The sequence below is a fragment of the Hyaena hyaena genome, unplaced genomic scaffold (assembly GCF_003009895.1).
Source record: "Hyaena hyaena isolate Hyena2069 unplaced genomic scaffold, ASM300989v1 scaffold_212, whole genome shotgun sequence".
Lineage (NCBI taxonomy): Eukaryota > Metazoa > Chordata > Mammalia > Carnivora > Hyaenidae > Hyaena > Hyaena hyaena.
The window spans coordinates 1189148-1203000 of NW_024080845.1; the positions used below are offsets into that span (position 1 = coordinate 1189148).

The 13853-nt window shown below is 48.7% G+C and overlaps 1 protein-coding gene and 1 long non-coding RNA gene across 2 annotated transcripts in view; both read left to right on the plus strand.

Moving 5' to 3' along the window:
* The first annotated feature begins 827 nt into the window (after window positions 1–827).
* Window positions 828–7522, plus strand: LOC120238629. The gene is made up of 4 exons (XR_005530280.1): window positions 828–966; window positions 1564–1761; window positions 6604–6681; window positions 7083–7522. It is a non-coding gene; the product is annotated as an uncharacterized LOC120238629 (long non-coding RNA).
* A 5133-nt stretch (window positions 7523–12655) lies between these two features.
* FLNB (filamin B) overlaps window positions 12656–13853 on the plus strand; it is a 144130-nt gene continuing 142932 nt past the window's right edge. The window contains 1 exon segment of the mRNA XM_039242456.1: window positions 12656–13095. Coding sequence (XP_039098387.1) covers window positions 12804–13095 — 292 coding nt within the window. The 5' untranslated portion in view covers window positions 12656–12803.

Genomic DNA, 13853 nt, shown 5'->3' on the forward strand with positions numbered 1-13853 from the left:
GCACATTTTCATTTCCCTTGGGTATATACCTAGGTGTGGAACAAGCTGTTGTTTCGTAACTTCTTGTTGCAGTTTCCTTGTCGCTAAAATGAGCTGGTAGTGTCTCAGAACGTTACCTGAGACAGTGAATGTAAGGTGCTTAGTTGATAACGGGTTGCTATGGATCAGAGCCGATACCTAATTGGGTTGTCAGTCTTTGTTGAAATGTCTGTCTGCTGCGCTAGGTCACAGGTTCCTGGAGAGCAGCGGCTTTCGGATGCATGTCTGCAATCCCCCGGTGCCTGGTATCCTGTCTGACATGGAGCAGAGTCACTCAGTAACCATTTCTGGAGTGTTTGGAGCTGATTCTTTCCCATGCACAGCTTTGTTCTTCCCGTGGACTCTGCCAGAGCCCTGAGGAGCTCAGATGATAGTGCTTGTCTTCAACCACTGAGGAAAATGAGGCTCCTGGAAGCTGAGTACCTTGATCAATGTTAAAAGGCTAAAAAGAAGCAGAATCTGAACTCCGGGTTCATTCATTCATTCAACATCAAATATTGACTGAGTACCTGCTATGTGCCAGGCCTGTTGTAGAGAGTGGTGTCTTCATGAATTATTTGGAAAGAATACAAATGAGATCAGTAAGTTACATAGTATATATATAGGTGACGCACTAGCCACTAGAAGGTGATATGTGCCAAGGAGAAAAATAAGGCAGAAAAGGAGGGTGGGGGGTTGCCAAGGGAGGGTTGAGAGAGTTTCAGTTTATATGGGACTTGAGTCCAGATTTGAGGAAGTGCAGGAGTGAACCATGTGATTGTCTGTAACTGTGATTCAGTAGGATCAAATTAGGAGTTTTGGATGAAGATCTTTCTGGACCACGATGATACTAATGATGATGACAGCGACTACTTCTTGCCCCGTTGCTGTGTGCACGGCGCACGTTACCGTCATTGTTTCGGAGGCAGCTCACAACAGCCGGGTGAGGTGGGTATTGCTGTTATTCCCACACAACTCATCAGTGGCTGAGCAGGGATCTGAACCTGTGTGAGTCCAGGATCTGCCATGCATGGACTTCCCATAGCTTCCTGGGAGGCAGTGCAGTGCCGTGGTTCAGAGTCGGGCTCTGGAGTCAGATCCTTTAACAGATGCCTTTGGGCTGCTTGCTTAACCTCTCTGGGCCTTAGTTCCTGTCTTGTAGAGGTTATGTGAGGGTTGTGGCAATAGAGATAAAACCCTTGCTCAGTACACGGGGCAGTTTCTGTTATGATTGTCATTGTTGTTACTAGAGACGTTTTGCATTTTGGAGAGCTCTCTAGCCCAGTGGATTCCCTCTGGTCCTAACCAACTTGGGATCATTTGACTGGCCAACTCTCTAGGCCAACAAAGGTGCACACCTCTCATACTTGGAGAACAAGGGACCCTCTGAGACCTCACTGAGCTCTGCCAATCACGTTCTAATTGTTCTCATTTACTTCTCAATCATGAGTTTCTGTAGCCAGCAGCGTTCCCAGTTTAGGCTCTAGGGAAACCAGGGAAAAATGTTCTGTGTTAGCTCTAACCCTCCCCTCCCCTCAATTAAAGATCTACCCCAGGGCCTTTGGAGAGAAGACTGACCTCCAGATATTTTGGAAGGGCCTATCTCCTATCAGGAGCTGATTCTGGTCTGAGCTGAGAGCGTATTCACGGGCCAAAGTCTGCTCCAAAGTAAACACGTCATCACATTCCTCACAGCCTGCAACCTCCATGGGGAGAAGCTCGGGCCATCATGGTGCAAGGGTGGTGAGGAAATCTTATCTGACTCCATTTCAGCAGGATCCCACCTAGTTTGAGCTAGGTGGGGGACACAGGGGAGAAAACAGAACAGATAATCTTAAACAAGTTGAATAAAAGAGCACATTTATTGAAGTTATTCTCTGCAGTGATGGGTAGGGGAGACTAGATTTAGAAGACAAACATGTTATGTAGTGAAAGAGCACACATTTTTATGTGGGTGTGTCTTTGAATCCTTATTGCTTTTTTCTGTCTTTAAAAGTTAAACAGACTTGTTTTCTTTCCTTTCTTTCTTTCCTCTTTTTTTAATTTGTGAGAGAGATCAAGCGAGCAGGAGGGACAGAGGAGAGAGAGAGAGAGAGAGAGAGAGAGAGAATCCTAAGCACTAAGCAGGCTCCACACCCAGCACAGAGCCTGATGCCTGATGAAGGCTGGATCCCAGGACCCTGGGATCATGACCCGAGCTGAAATCAAGAGTCTGACGCTCAAATGACTGAGCCACCCAGGTGCCCCTTTTCTTTTTCTTTTTTAACAGTAAACTGCACATATTTGAAGTTTACAATGTGATGTGTTTACACATCCACCCCACCTTCACACACATACACACATGCGCATATATATTAATGAAACTATGACCACAGCCAAAATGGGGAACGTATCTATCACTCCTAAAACTTTCCTCATCTTCTTTTGTAATCTCTCCCTTCCATCTCTCCTCACCTACCCCTTACAGCCCAGGCACACGCTGATCTGCTCTCTGTCATTATAATTAGTTTGCAGGGGTGCCTGGGTGGCTCAGTCAGTTGAGCATCAGAGTCTTGATTTTAGCTCAGGTCATGATTCCAGGGTTGCGGGATGAAGCCCTTTTTTGGGCTCTGCACTGAGCATGGAGCCTGCTTAGGATTCTCTCTCTCCCCCTGCCTTCCTCCATAATGTTTTCTTTCTCTCTCAAGTTAAAATATATATACATATTAGTTTACACTTTCTAGAATTTTCTGCAAGTATAATCACACAGTATGTATTCTTTTTTGTCTGGCTCCTTTCACTTAGCATAATTATTTTGAGATTCAGCTATGCAGCTATGTATATTCATAGGTCCTTCATTTTTATTATTATTTTTTTAAACATTTATTCATTTTTGAGAGATGGGAAGAGACAGACCATGAGTGGGGGAGGAGCAGAGAGAGAGAGAGAGAGAGGAAGAAACAGAATCCAAAGAAGGCTCCAGGCTCTGAGCTGTCAGCACAGAGCCTGACGTGGGACTTGAACTCACGGACTGCGAGATCACAACCTGAGCTGAAGTCGGACATTTAACCGACTGAGCCACCTAGGCTCCCTAGTCCTTCCTTTTTATTGCTGAGTACTAACTAGTCCATTGTACAGATACATGACACTTGTTTCATCCATTCACCTGTTAATAGACCTTTGGGCTGTGTCTAGTTTTTGGTAAATAAAGCTGGTATAAACATCCAAGTACAAGTGTTTTTATAGATACATGCTTTCATTTCACTTGGGTGATTACCTAGGAGTGGAATGGCAGGATCATATGGTAGTCACATGTTTAACTTTAAAAAACACTGCTTTCCAATGTGGGTGTACCATTTTATATTCCCACCAACAATGTATGTTTGAAAACATTAGAGACACATTTAAGGTAGAAAGAAAATCCTTAAGGTTGAAAGTAAAAGTTCTTTGGGCGCCTGGGTGGCTTAGTTGGTTAAGCGTCCGACTTCGGCTCAGGTCATGATCTTGGGTTCGTGGGTTCGAGCCCCACGTCGGGCTCTGTGCTGACAGCTAGCTCAGAGCCTGGGGCCTGCTTCAGATTCTGTGTCTCCCTCTCTCTCTGACCCTCTGCTGCTCACGCTGTCCCTCTCTCTCTCTCAGAAATAAACATTTAAAAAAAAAAGAACGTAAAAGTTCTTATTTTTGTTTATTTATTTATTTTGAGATAGAGAACATGAGTAGGGGAGGGGCAGAGAGAGGGAGAGAGAGATAATCCCAAGCAGGCCCGGCACTGCCAGCATGGAGCCGGACACGGGGTTTGAACCCACAAAATGCGAGATCATGAACTGAGCCAAAATCAAGAGTGGAATACTTAGCCTACTGAGCTGCCCAGGTGCCCTGAAAGTAAAAGTTCTTATAATACCACCTCCTAGTGATTGCCTGATTAACTATTTCCTATAAGTCCTTCTAGCGTTCTTTGTTTTCTTATCCAGGTTAATATCCTGCACAGGCTAATAATCTGACATCCCATCAACTTAATATTTTAAAAACAGTTATTCAAAATTTAGTTAGGCAGGATGTGGAGAAACTGATTTTCTGTTACAATAAAATGTATCATTCCCCTTTCTTTCAAAAGAAAGGATTTATTACATGCGCAGAATGAAACCTGACCTTTTAACTTATTCGGAATTATCCAGGAGTTGCGGTTGTCCAAGCAGTCTGCTCCTTGGTGCCTGTATTAAAGGGCATGTGACTCAGGTGACACACTCACAGATCACAAGGTCTGGGGGTAGCACATAGTTCTGACCAAGGATGAGCTGACATGACAAAGGACCTGAGAGAACTGTCACCCAGCCGGACTCTGGCTTAGTGGCACAGCCCCCACTGCTGGAAAGAGAATGTTCTAGTTGCCCTCAGAGGGTGCTGTTTCTCCTATGGGTTCCAACAGGGCTGTCCCACGTAGAAACCCGAGTTAACTGGTACCGTGTTTGATCTGGTCCATTGCTATTTGGGCTCCCCTGCTAGACTGGCGCCCTGCTAGGCTGCCTGGCCAATGAGCCCAAGGCGTATCTTAACATATATTAGTGTTATTTTTGGTTTAAAAAAATGTGTATGTAGGGGCGCCTGGGTACCTCAGTCGATTGAGCGTCTGACTCTTGGTTTCTTTTTTATTCTTTTTTTTTTTTAATGTTTTATTTATTTCTGAGGGAGAAAGAGAGAGAGAGAGAGAGAGAGAGAGGAGAGTCAGAGAGAGAGGGAGGTACAGAATCAGAAACAGGCTCCAGGCTTTGAGCTATCTGTCAGCACAGAGCCTGACACGGGGCTCGAACCCACAAACCGTGAGACCATGACCTGACCTGAAGTCAGACGCTTAACCGACTGAGCCACCCAGGTGCCCCTGACTCTTGGTTTCAGCTCAGGTCACGATCTCACAGTTTGTGGGTTCGAGGCCCGTGTCAGGCTCTGTGCTATTAGTGCTTGGGATTCTCTCTCTCTCTCTCTCTCTCTCTCTCTCTCTTTCTCTCTCCCCCCCCTCTCTCTGCCCTTCCTCTGCTTTCATGCACACTCTCTCTCACCCAAAATAAACTTTAAAAAAAGTAAATTTATAAAAAAAGGAAAGTGTGTACATAAATTGGATTGTACAAATTCATGTTGCTCTGAAACTTGCTTTTCTTTTTCCCCACTAAACAGTACATTTTGAGATCTTTTCCTATCAGCCTATGTAGATCCATCATACTTTTTTGTAAAAAGTACAAAAGTAATCCCTCTGATGGATGTACTGTAATGTGGTAGTTATCAACCTAGTTATCAACCGTAATGAGCAGAAGAATCATCTTAGGGATCACAATAAACTGCAACTCCTGAGTCAGTGGGTCTGGGGTAGCGCCTGACATTCCCAGATGCTGACCAAGCCCCTGGCGGGGCCATACTTTGAGAAACAAGGCTGCATATTGTGCATGTGAAGGGCCAACCAGTGAGAGACATTGGGCTGTTATAAACAGTGCTGGAATTAACAGCAGAGTCTGAAGACCTAACGCTGAACTCTTAGCTCTGATATTAACTGTGTGACCATGGGTGGGTCACTTAACCTTTCTGAGCTTCCAGTGAGTCCCTCCTCCCTGGCAATTCAGCGAGTGGTCACAAACACCTCTACTCTTTATTTTTATTTTTAAAAAAATTTAAAAATGTTTTTATTTATTTTTGAGAGAGAGATAGAGACAGCATGAGCAGGGGAGGGTCAGAGAGAGAGGGAGACACAGAATCCGAAAACAGGCTCCAGGCTCTGAGCTGGCTGTCTGCACAGAGCCCGATGCGGGGCTCGAACCCACGAACCGTGAGATCATGACCTGAGTTGAAGTCTGACGCTCAACCGACTGAGCCACCCAGGTGCCCCGCTACTCTTTTAAACCCTAGGGATAAAGATAAACAGTCCCTGTCCTTGAGTGCTCTGAGAGTCATAATTCTAACCCTGGCGTGCAGAGCACCGGGGGAGAGGGGAGTGCACAAGATAAGGATGGAAACGTCTTTGTCCGCTGTACTGCCCGCCACAAAGCCACTTCTGTTCCACTTGGAAGGCAGTCTAGGTTTGCCAGGTGAGCAGAGGCTGGACAGGCTTTTCTTTAGCAGAAAAGCGCTCTGTGGCATTTGTCTGCACTTTTAAAAAAACAAACCAGTCCCGCACATAAATCTTCCGAAGAAGCCAAAGCCAAACTGGGTGAGGGAAGAGAGCCCAGTCATTTGCAAACTGGCTGTGTGTGTGTGTGTGTGTGTGTGTGTGTGTGATTCCAGCAAGACTGGGGAGGGTGGGGTGGGACACGCTCTGAGTGAGTTCCACCTTGGGCTGAGAAGGCCGAGAGCGAGGAGAGCAAGGCCCTCAGCAGGCCCTGTCGTCCCGCCCCGGCTGAATGAACGACGCACAAATGTCCAGTGGATGGTGGCCACCGCCTTCATTCCTTTACCAGCATGAGGCAAACTGCTTCTGGCGGTCACGGCTGTGGCCTCGGAGGGACTGAGAGCTCAGAGACTCAGAACTGACCTGTGGAGTGGGTTAGACTAGGGTTTGAATCCAGACTCTGACACCCAGTGCCAAAGGGACCTGAGCCAAGTGACTTAATTTGTTATTTGCAGCCTCAGTTTCCCTGTCGGTAACATGAGGATGATCATAATAGCGACGAGCTCACAGAGTTCTTGCAGAGATTAAAGACGGTAAGCGGTGGAGGCGAATCGCTCAGGCACTCGGGGAGGTAGCCATTTACTACACCGGTAGGATTCAAGGAAGGAATGTCGATAAAACGTAGCCCGTTGTGTGAGTCCAGGAAAGAGTGGCATTCACGAACGTCGCTCATTCCATTTTGAGCTCCACCTTCGTCAGCGGGTGAGTGGGAGCGCGGGGTGCCTCCTCGGAGCCGCCTGCTTACCAGCGCTCCCAGCTAACTTCGGGCAGGGCCAGCTGGTCGTTCAGACTGCCGTTGCTTCTGGCACCCCTTTGGGAGAAGACCCGCTTCCCCAGCACCCACCCACAGGGCCCCAGGACCTCCGCAGCGCCCAGGCTAGGGGCGGAGGCAGAGCAAATATTCTCACAATTTGCTTCTCTTTCTTTCTGGCAGGGTGTGGACCTCGGTGTAAAATTACAACCAGAGAAGGCCCCCGCCCTGGGGCAAAGATGTAACTGCGAGGACTTCAGTTCATTTTGCAAGTCCTGGTTCTCCATCTCTGTTCCCTTTGGAAACTTTCAGTCTTTGCTCTTTGATGTCCACTCCTATCATAATCATGACATTATCAGACATTGTCATATCACGATCACGGCGGTAGCTCTCTCACAGATACTGACATGCTAAGTGCTTTGCACATGGCTTCTCATTTGTCAGAAACCCCCTCTGAGGTATATGGTTAACGTAGGTTACAGGCAACCCCAGGGCCCTGCTCTTAATCTTGACTATTGCCCTTAGCCATTCCTGAGTATCCAGTCTGTCACTCTGTGACCTTAGGCATTATGATTATTTCTCTTAGCCCCAATTTCCTTACCTGTAAAATGGAAAAAATAACATCACCTGGGGTTGTTATAATGATTAAATGAGATAATGGCTGTACTCAAGAAATGGAAGCTTCTATTATTATTTATTTTACTATTTTTACTGTTACGAATATCCTGGTATGCTACCGTGGCAGTAGACCCCAGGACGCCAAGAAACCACAGAATCCGGGTTCACCTGGGCCCCCTTTCACAGAGCTGAGGATCCTGAAGTGTGGAGGCAGGTTTCACATATGGAGGTGGGAGCCCAAGGTCAGGACCCTGGTGAGAGTTGTGTGTCTCTAGCTTAGTAACTGGTTTATGGCAGTATCAAGTATATCTCTATATCTGCATCACCCAATGTGATAACTCCCAGTAGCTAAAGGGAGCTATTGAGCGCTGGCAGCTATTCAGCGCATGGCTGAATTAAGACATGCTGTAAACAAGGCGCCTGGCTGGCTCCATCGGAGGAGATTACAACTCTTCGTCTCAGGGTCATGAGTTTGAGCCCCATGTTGGGTGTAGAGATTACTTAAATTAACAACTATTTTTAATTAAAAAAATTTTTTTAACTGTTTATTTTTGAGAGAGAGAAAGAGGGCGAGTGGGGGGAGGGGCAAAGAGCAAGCGACACACAGAATCTGAAGCAGACTCCAGGCTCCAAGCTGTCAGCACAGAGCCTGACATGGGGCTCGAACTCACGAAACACAAGATCATGACCTGAGCCAAAGTCAGATGCTTAGCCGACTATGTTACCCAGGTGCCCCTAAACAAATAGTTTTTTTAAAAAAGACATGCTGTAAGTATAAAACACATGTCAGACTTCGAAAACAGTAACATATTTAAAAATATTCATTGTGTGTTAAAATTATAACTTTTCAGATATATTGGGTCAAGTGACCAACTTGTTCTGGTTGCCGCAGACATTCCTGGTTTTAGGACTGAAATGAAAGGCCTGCAGCCCAAGAAACCCCTTAGTCTTGGGCAAATCAGGACAATTGGTCATCTTATTATTTTTTTAAGTTTATTTATTTTGAGAGAGATGGGGGAGGGGCAGAGAGAGAGAGAGAGAGAGATTGAGAGAGAGAGAATCCCAAACAGGCTCCATGCTGTCAGCACAGAGCCTGATGCGGGGCTCAAACCTACAAAACCGTTAGATCATGACCTGAGCTGAAGTCTGACGCTTAACCAGCTGAGCCACCCAGGTGCCCTGAGTTGGTCATCTTATTATTGGTTAAACTATATTATTGTAAGTAATTTCACCTGTTTCTTTTTTAAGTGACATTTAATAACTGTTAAGCATTACTAGAATATTAAAAATTATATTGTGGAAAAAATAAAAATTATAATGTGGCTCTCAGTATATTTCATTGGATAGTACTGGTTCAATGAGGTCTTAAACCCCAGGCTACCCCCTGCCAGGAGACAGATGTGACAGTTGCCTTCCAGCAAGTGGCACATTAAACAGCAACTAAACCTTAGCATAAAATAAGTGGTGTGACTGCAAGGGCTGTAAGAGACCAGGGGCGCCCAGGTGGCTCAGTTGGTTAAGCATTGACTTTGGCTCTGGTCATGATCTCACGGTTCCTGAGTTTGAGCCCCGCATCACACTCTCTGCTGTCAGCGTTGGATCCTCTGTGCCCCTCGCCCTCTGCCCCTCCCCCTCAAAAATAAACATTAAAAAAAAAAAGAGTGATGACTAAAGGACAGGCATGGGTTCCCCACGTTGGAAGGAGAGATGAGAGCATTCTAGGCGGAGGGAACTATCTGGGCAAAAGCATGGAGGTGATCGGGTGAACTTTCGCACACTTGCTTGGAACCAAGAAACTGTTCCAATCCTACTGACCCGGCAACTTGTACAACGTTGAGAAGTAGGCTCACAGAGCTTCAGGCTTCCACCTGGTGCTTATCCTCAAGTTCAGCCGGCCTCTTCTTCATGGGTGTCTGCGCATCTGCTGCTGTCCTGCTGGGTCCGCGCTGGCCTGGAGGGGCTACTGATCTGCTTGTGTTTTCGCAGTCAGTTTATTCTGACCGGGATCTCTTGGGGCTACAGCAGATTGGGGTCAACATCTGTGAGTAACAGACATGGAGGGGAGCCATGGCTTCGTACAGAGACAGACTAGAGTCAGCTAGGGAAAATGCAGCTAATTCCGGGTTTTTCAGGGACTGGTTGTGAAGTCTGTTCGTTTTGCCTGGTTTCCAGCTACATTTATAGAATGCTTACTGTGTGCCAGGCAGTATGCTAAGTATTGCTTGCATTACCTAAGAACCATAGGAAGAGGTGTGTTATCTCCACTACCTAGATCAGAAGCCTGGAGCTTGCAGAAGCCATTTGTTCAACATCACCAAGCCAGAATAGCCAAAAGTGATGCCCGAAGCCTGAGCTTCTCACTTCTTTACGCTCTTCCACTCGGGGCAGTTCTATACCAGGAGATCAGAGACACCTAGGACAGAATTTAGAAAACAAGGATTGGGTGTTTGTTAAATAAAGGCCTTGTTGGGCAAAACTGTAAAATGTATTGGCTAAAATGCTACCTGCAGGGGCGCCTGGGTGGCTTGGTCGGTTAAGCGTCCGACTTTGGCTCAGGTCATGATCCCACAGTTTGTGGGTTCGAGCCCGGCGTCGGGCTCTGTGCTGCCTGCCAGCTCAGAGCCTGGAGCCTGTTTCAGATTCTGTGTCTCCCTCTCTCTCTGACCCTCCCCTGCTCATGCGGTCTCTCTCTCTCAGAAATAAATAAAACATTAAAAAATTTAAAATATAAAGAAAAATAAAATGCTACCTGCAGAAATTGCCCACCTGACTTGTTCAGCTCTTATCTTTTACCAAATGTGGATAAGAAGTCATCTGAAGACCTTGTGTGCTTCGTCTCCTCGGTTCTGAAGCCACTGGCCACCCACCTCTGCCGTGATTGCTGAGGCCCCTCATCCTCCGTGAATTGCTCCCTGGAGAACTCTTCAGTTTCTTCTGACTGGGTGGAGAGAATCACTAGATTTTTCCTAAAATGGGGTGTCTCAGCGCCGGGGGAAGTGCACTGGATGTTTACCAGCAGAATTGTTTAGTTATTTGTGTCAAGACCTGATGAAAACAATTAAATAAGAAAGGGGGCCTTAGCGCATTAGCTCCTGTCTTCCGGGCAGCAGCAGGTGCCTTGGGGAGTGAGACACCTACTGATAAGTTTTGATGGATGAGTTTGGGTGGAGAAAGCATGGGGAACCGGCAGCCTTGCGTATGAGGAAGGCAAAGGTTACCAACACTGCCTCTAGTGAATTTGGTGCTTAGATGGTGTGGACAAAGGCAAAACCCAGAATGAGAACAGAGTTCTCAGGGGCCCCTTAGAGGGGCCATTGTACAGACTTTGTACAAACTTTGGAGTTAGAAGACCAGAATTGCCCAGTCCATACCAGCTGACTTCTAGCAAATCTCTTAATCACTGAGGGCGTGGAATGGTCCTTCAAATAGTTATTTTGTCCCTACTATGGGCCAGGGCCAGGTAATCCACTCTCCCCCTCAGGCTGTTTTGAGCATTCCAGTGAGTGAGGCAATCTGAACAAAGCACTTCAGTATTGTATGCAAATGACTTGTTTGTGTAAATGTGACAACCAAAAATCTGCTGGCTTCTCCTGGGCAACTCAGGCCCGAAGTCCTTGACCTCCATCCTGCCCAACTCAGGTTCCCGAGGAAGATCCCTGTCCCTAAACCTAGGTTCTGTGTCTCTTCTTGGCCCCAGGACACTCTGTGCTTCTCGTACACACCTGCATTCCAGTCCCGTTTGTACTGTGTGCCTTGGGCAAGTCCCGTAACCTCTCAGTTAACTCTTGTCAGGTGTGGCCAATAGCAAAGGAACTGCTTAGCACAGCTCTTAGCACAGGGGCAGAGCGGGTACTCAGGAAAAGCTAGCTGCTGCTTTTATAATTATTCAGCTCTTGGAAGTAGAGGTCTGGCCTGGGTTTCTGCCATATCCCAGCACCTAGCACAGGGCCGGGATGAGTACACAGCAGGTACTCAATATATGATGTCGGTAGGCAGAATAACAGTCCCTAAAGATGTTCAATTCCTAATTTCCAGAACCTGTCGATATTACTTACATGGCAAAGAGGAATTAAGGTTGTACATGGGATTAAGATTGCTAATCAGTTGATTTAAAAATATCCTGGATTAACCAACTGGGCCGGATGGAATCACAAGGGTCCTTAAAAGAGTTAGAGGAAGATGTGACTAGAGAACCATTAGGAGGCTGATATGGCAACTGATAGGCGCTGCAAATTATTGTTATTTCTGTTACTACTGTTAAGCTGTTTGTGATCATTACTTTGTTCTCCCATTACTCTATGAATTCCTCAAGGTCAAGGAATAAGTTTATCTTATTTTAAAAAGATTTTTAAAAGTTTATTTATTTATTTGGAGAGAGATAAATGGCATTGAGAGTGGGGAGCAGCAGAGAGAGGGAGAATCCTAAGCAGGCTCTGCACTGTTAAAGCAGAGCCCAAAGTGGGGCCGGAACCCAAGAAACTGTGAGACCATGACCTGAGCTAAACCAAGAGTAGACAGTTAAGGACTGAGCCACCCAGGCGCCCAGGAATAAGTTTGTCTTATTTACCATTAGTTCTCAAGTGCTAAGAGGGCCTCCCACACAATAGGTACTCAATAAATGCTACTGATGATACCATTATAATTCATGTGCGTTTCATAAATACGAATGGCAAAATGTCCGTTCCTTCTCCGTGTCCTTCAGTGCCTAACACTGTTGTCTGGCACACAGCAGGAGGTCAATAAAAACCCTTATTGAACCTGACTGAACCTATAGGTGGATCAACTACTACTCTCTGCACTCCTCTCTCATGGCCGCACTCCTCTCTCTCATGGCCCACGCCGTTCCCGCCCATCCTGCACGTCCTTGACTCCGGGGGGGATGGAGACCGGAGACCGTGACCTTCTCCTTAAGCCAAAGTCTATCCCCTGGCCTCCTTTCGCCTAAGTGGTGAGCACAGAGCGTCGGGTCCCTGGACGCCTTGGAGGCAGTGGGGTGCAGTGCACGCTTGGGACCGCAGGGGGCGAGCGTGGTCCGGGAACTCCAGCCGAGGGGTTGGAGGGACGGGGCGGGGTCTCGAGGGCGGGTCGACTCAGTGCGCAGGCGCCGGTCCAGACGCCTCGCGCGGCTCGGGGCAGGCGGCTGCAGAGCATTCCCGGCCGCGGCTCCAGTAGCAGCGAGTTCGAGCCCCGCTCTCGCTCCGCTTCGGTTCTCGCTCTCTCGGCCCTTGGGCCTCCCAACGCCAGTCCCCGGCAGTTGCTGCGCTTTGCGCTCTCCCCGCCGCCAGGATGCCGGTAACTGAGAAGGACCTGGCGGAGGACGCGCCGTGGAAGAAGATCCAGCAGAACACCTTCACGCGCTGGTGCAACGAGCACCTCAAGTGTGTGAACAAGCGCATCGGGAACCTGCAGACCGACCTGAGCGATGGGCTGCGGCTCATCGCGCTGCTTGAGGTGCTCAGCCAGAAACGCATGTACCGCAAGTACCACCAGCGGCCCACCTTCCGCCAGATGCAGCTGGAGAACGTGTCCGTGGCGCTCGAATTCCTGGACCGTGAAAGCATCAAGCTCGTGTCCATCGGTGAGTGCCCTGGCCCGGGCGGGCGCCGAGGAGTACCCTCCCGCCCCCGCGCGTGCGCCAGGGGAAGTCTAGGGCCCCCTGCCGCACACCCCCACCGCGCCCAGCAGCCACGGGCTGGGTGTGGGCGCTGAGGCAGGGGGCGTTGTCCCCCAGGGAGTGGGGACGCAGGAGACCTAGGCCCCCTTCCCAGGACCTTTTCCCTGGGCTAGGACTTCGTGTGTTGGCTCCCTGCCATGCGCCTCGCCATGCGTCCTTGGGGGGCTGTGGATCCTGGGCTTGGGTTGGGGCTACACGGGGAGAGGTGGGGCCGTGGCATTTTTCCGCACCCGCGGTACCCCTGGGGGGAGCTGGAAACCTCTGGTCCACGGTCCGTGGAAGTGGGGCCCTGGTCAGATGTTCCCCAAAGCGCTCGCCCCGCTGCGCCCAGGCTGGTGCTCTCAGCGGCTGACGAATGGGCGGTGGCTCTGACGCCTGCCGGGAGACTTGGGGAGGGACAGTTCTCCGAGCCTGGGGCCTCTCCGCCCAGGTGGGGACGGCGACCTGGTACCCTCCCCCGCAGTCTCAGGCTTGGGTGTGGGCCGGGAGATGGGAAGGGGAGCCTCGGGGGTGTGCCCTCCTTGCTCCCCGCGCAGCTCTGGCCGGGTGCCGCGGGGTGAGCCAGCTCTGCCGCCGCAGTGAGAATTTAGGGACAGTGGTGGTATAGTAACTACTGTTTTGTAGGGAGAGCCCAAACTTGTGCGCGCTGTGTGCCAGCAGTC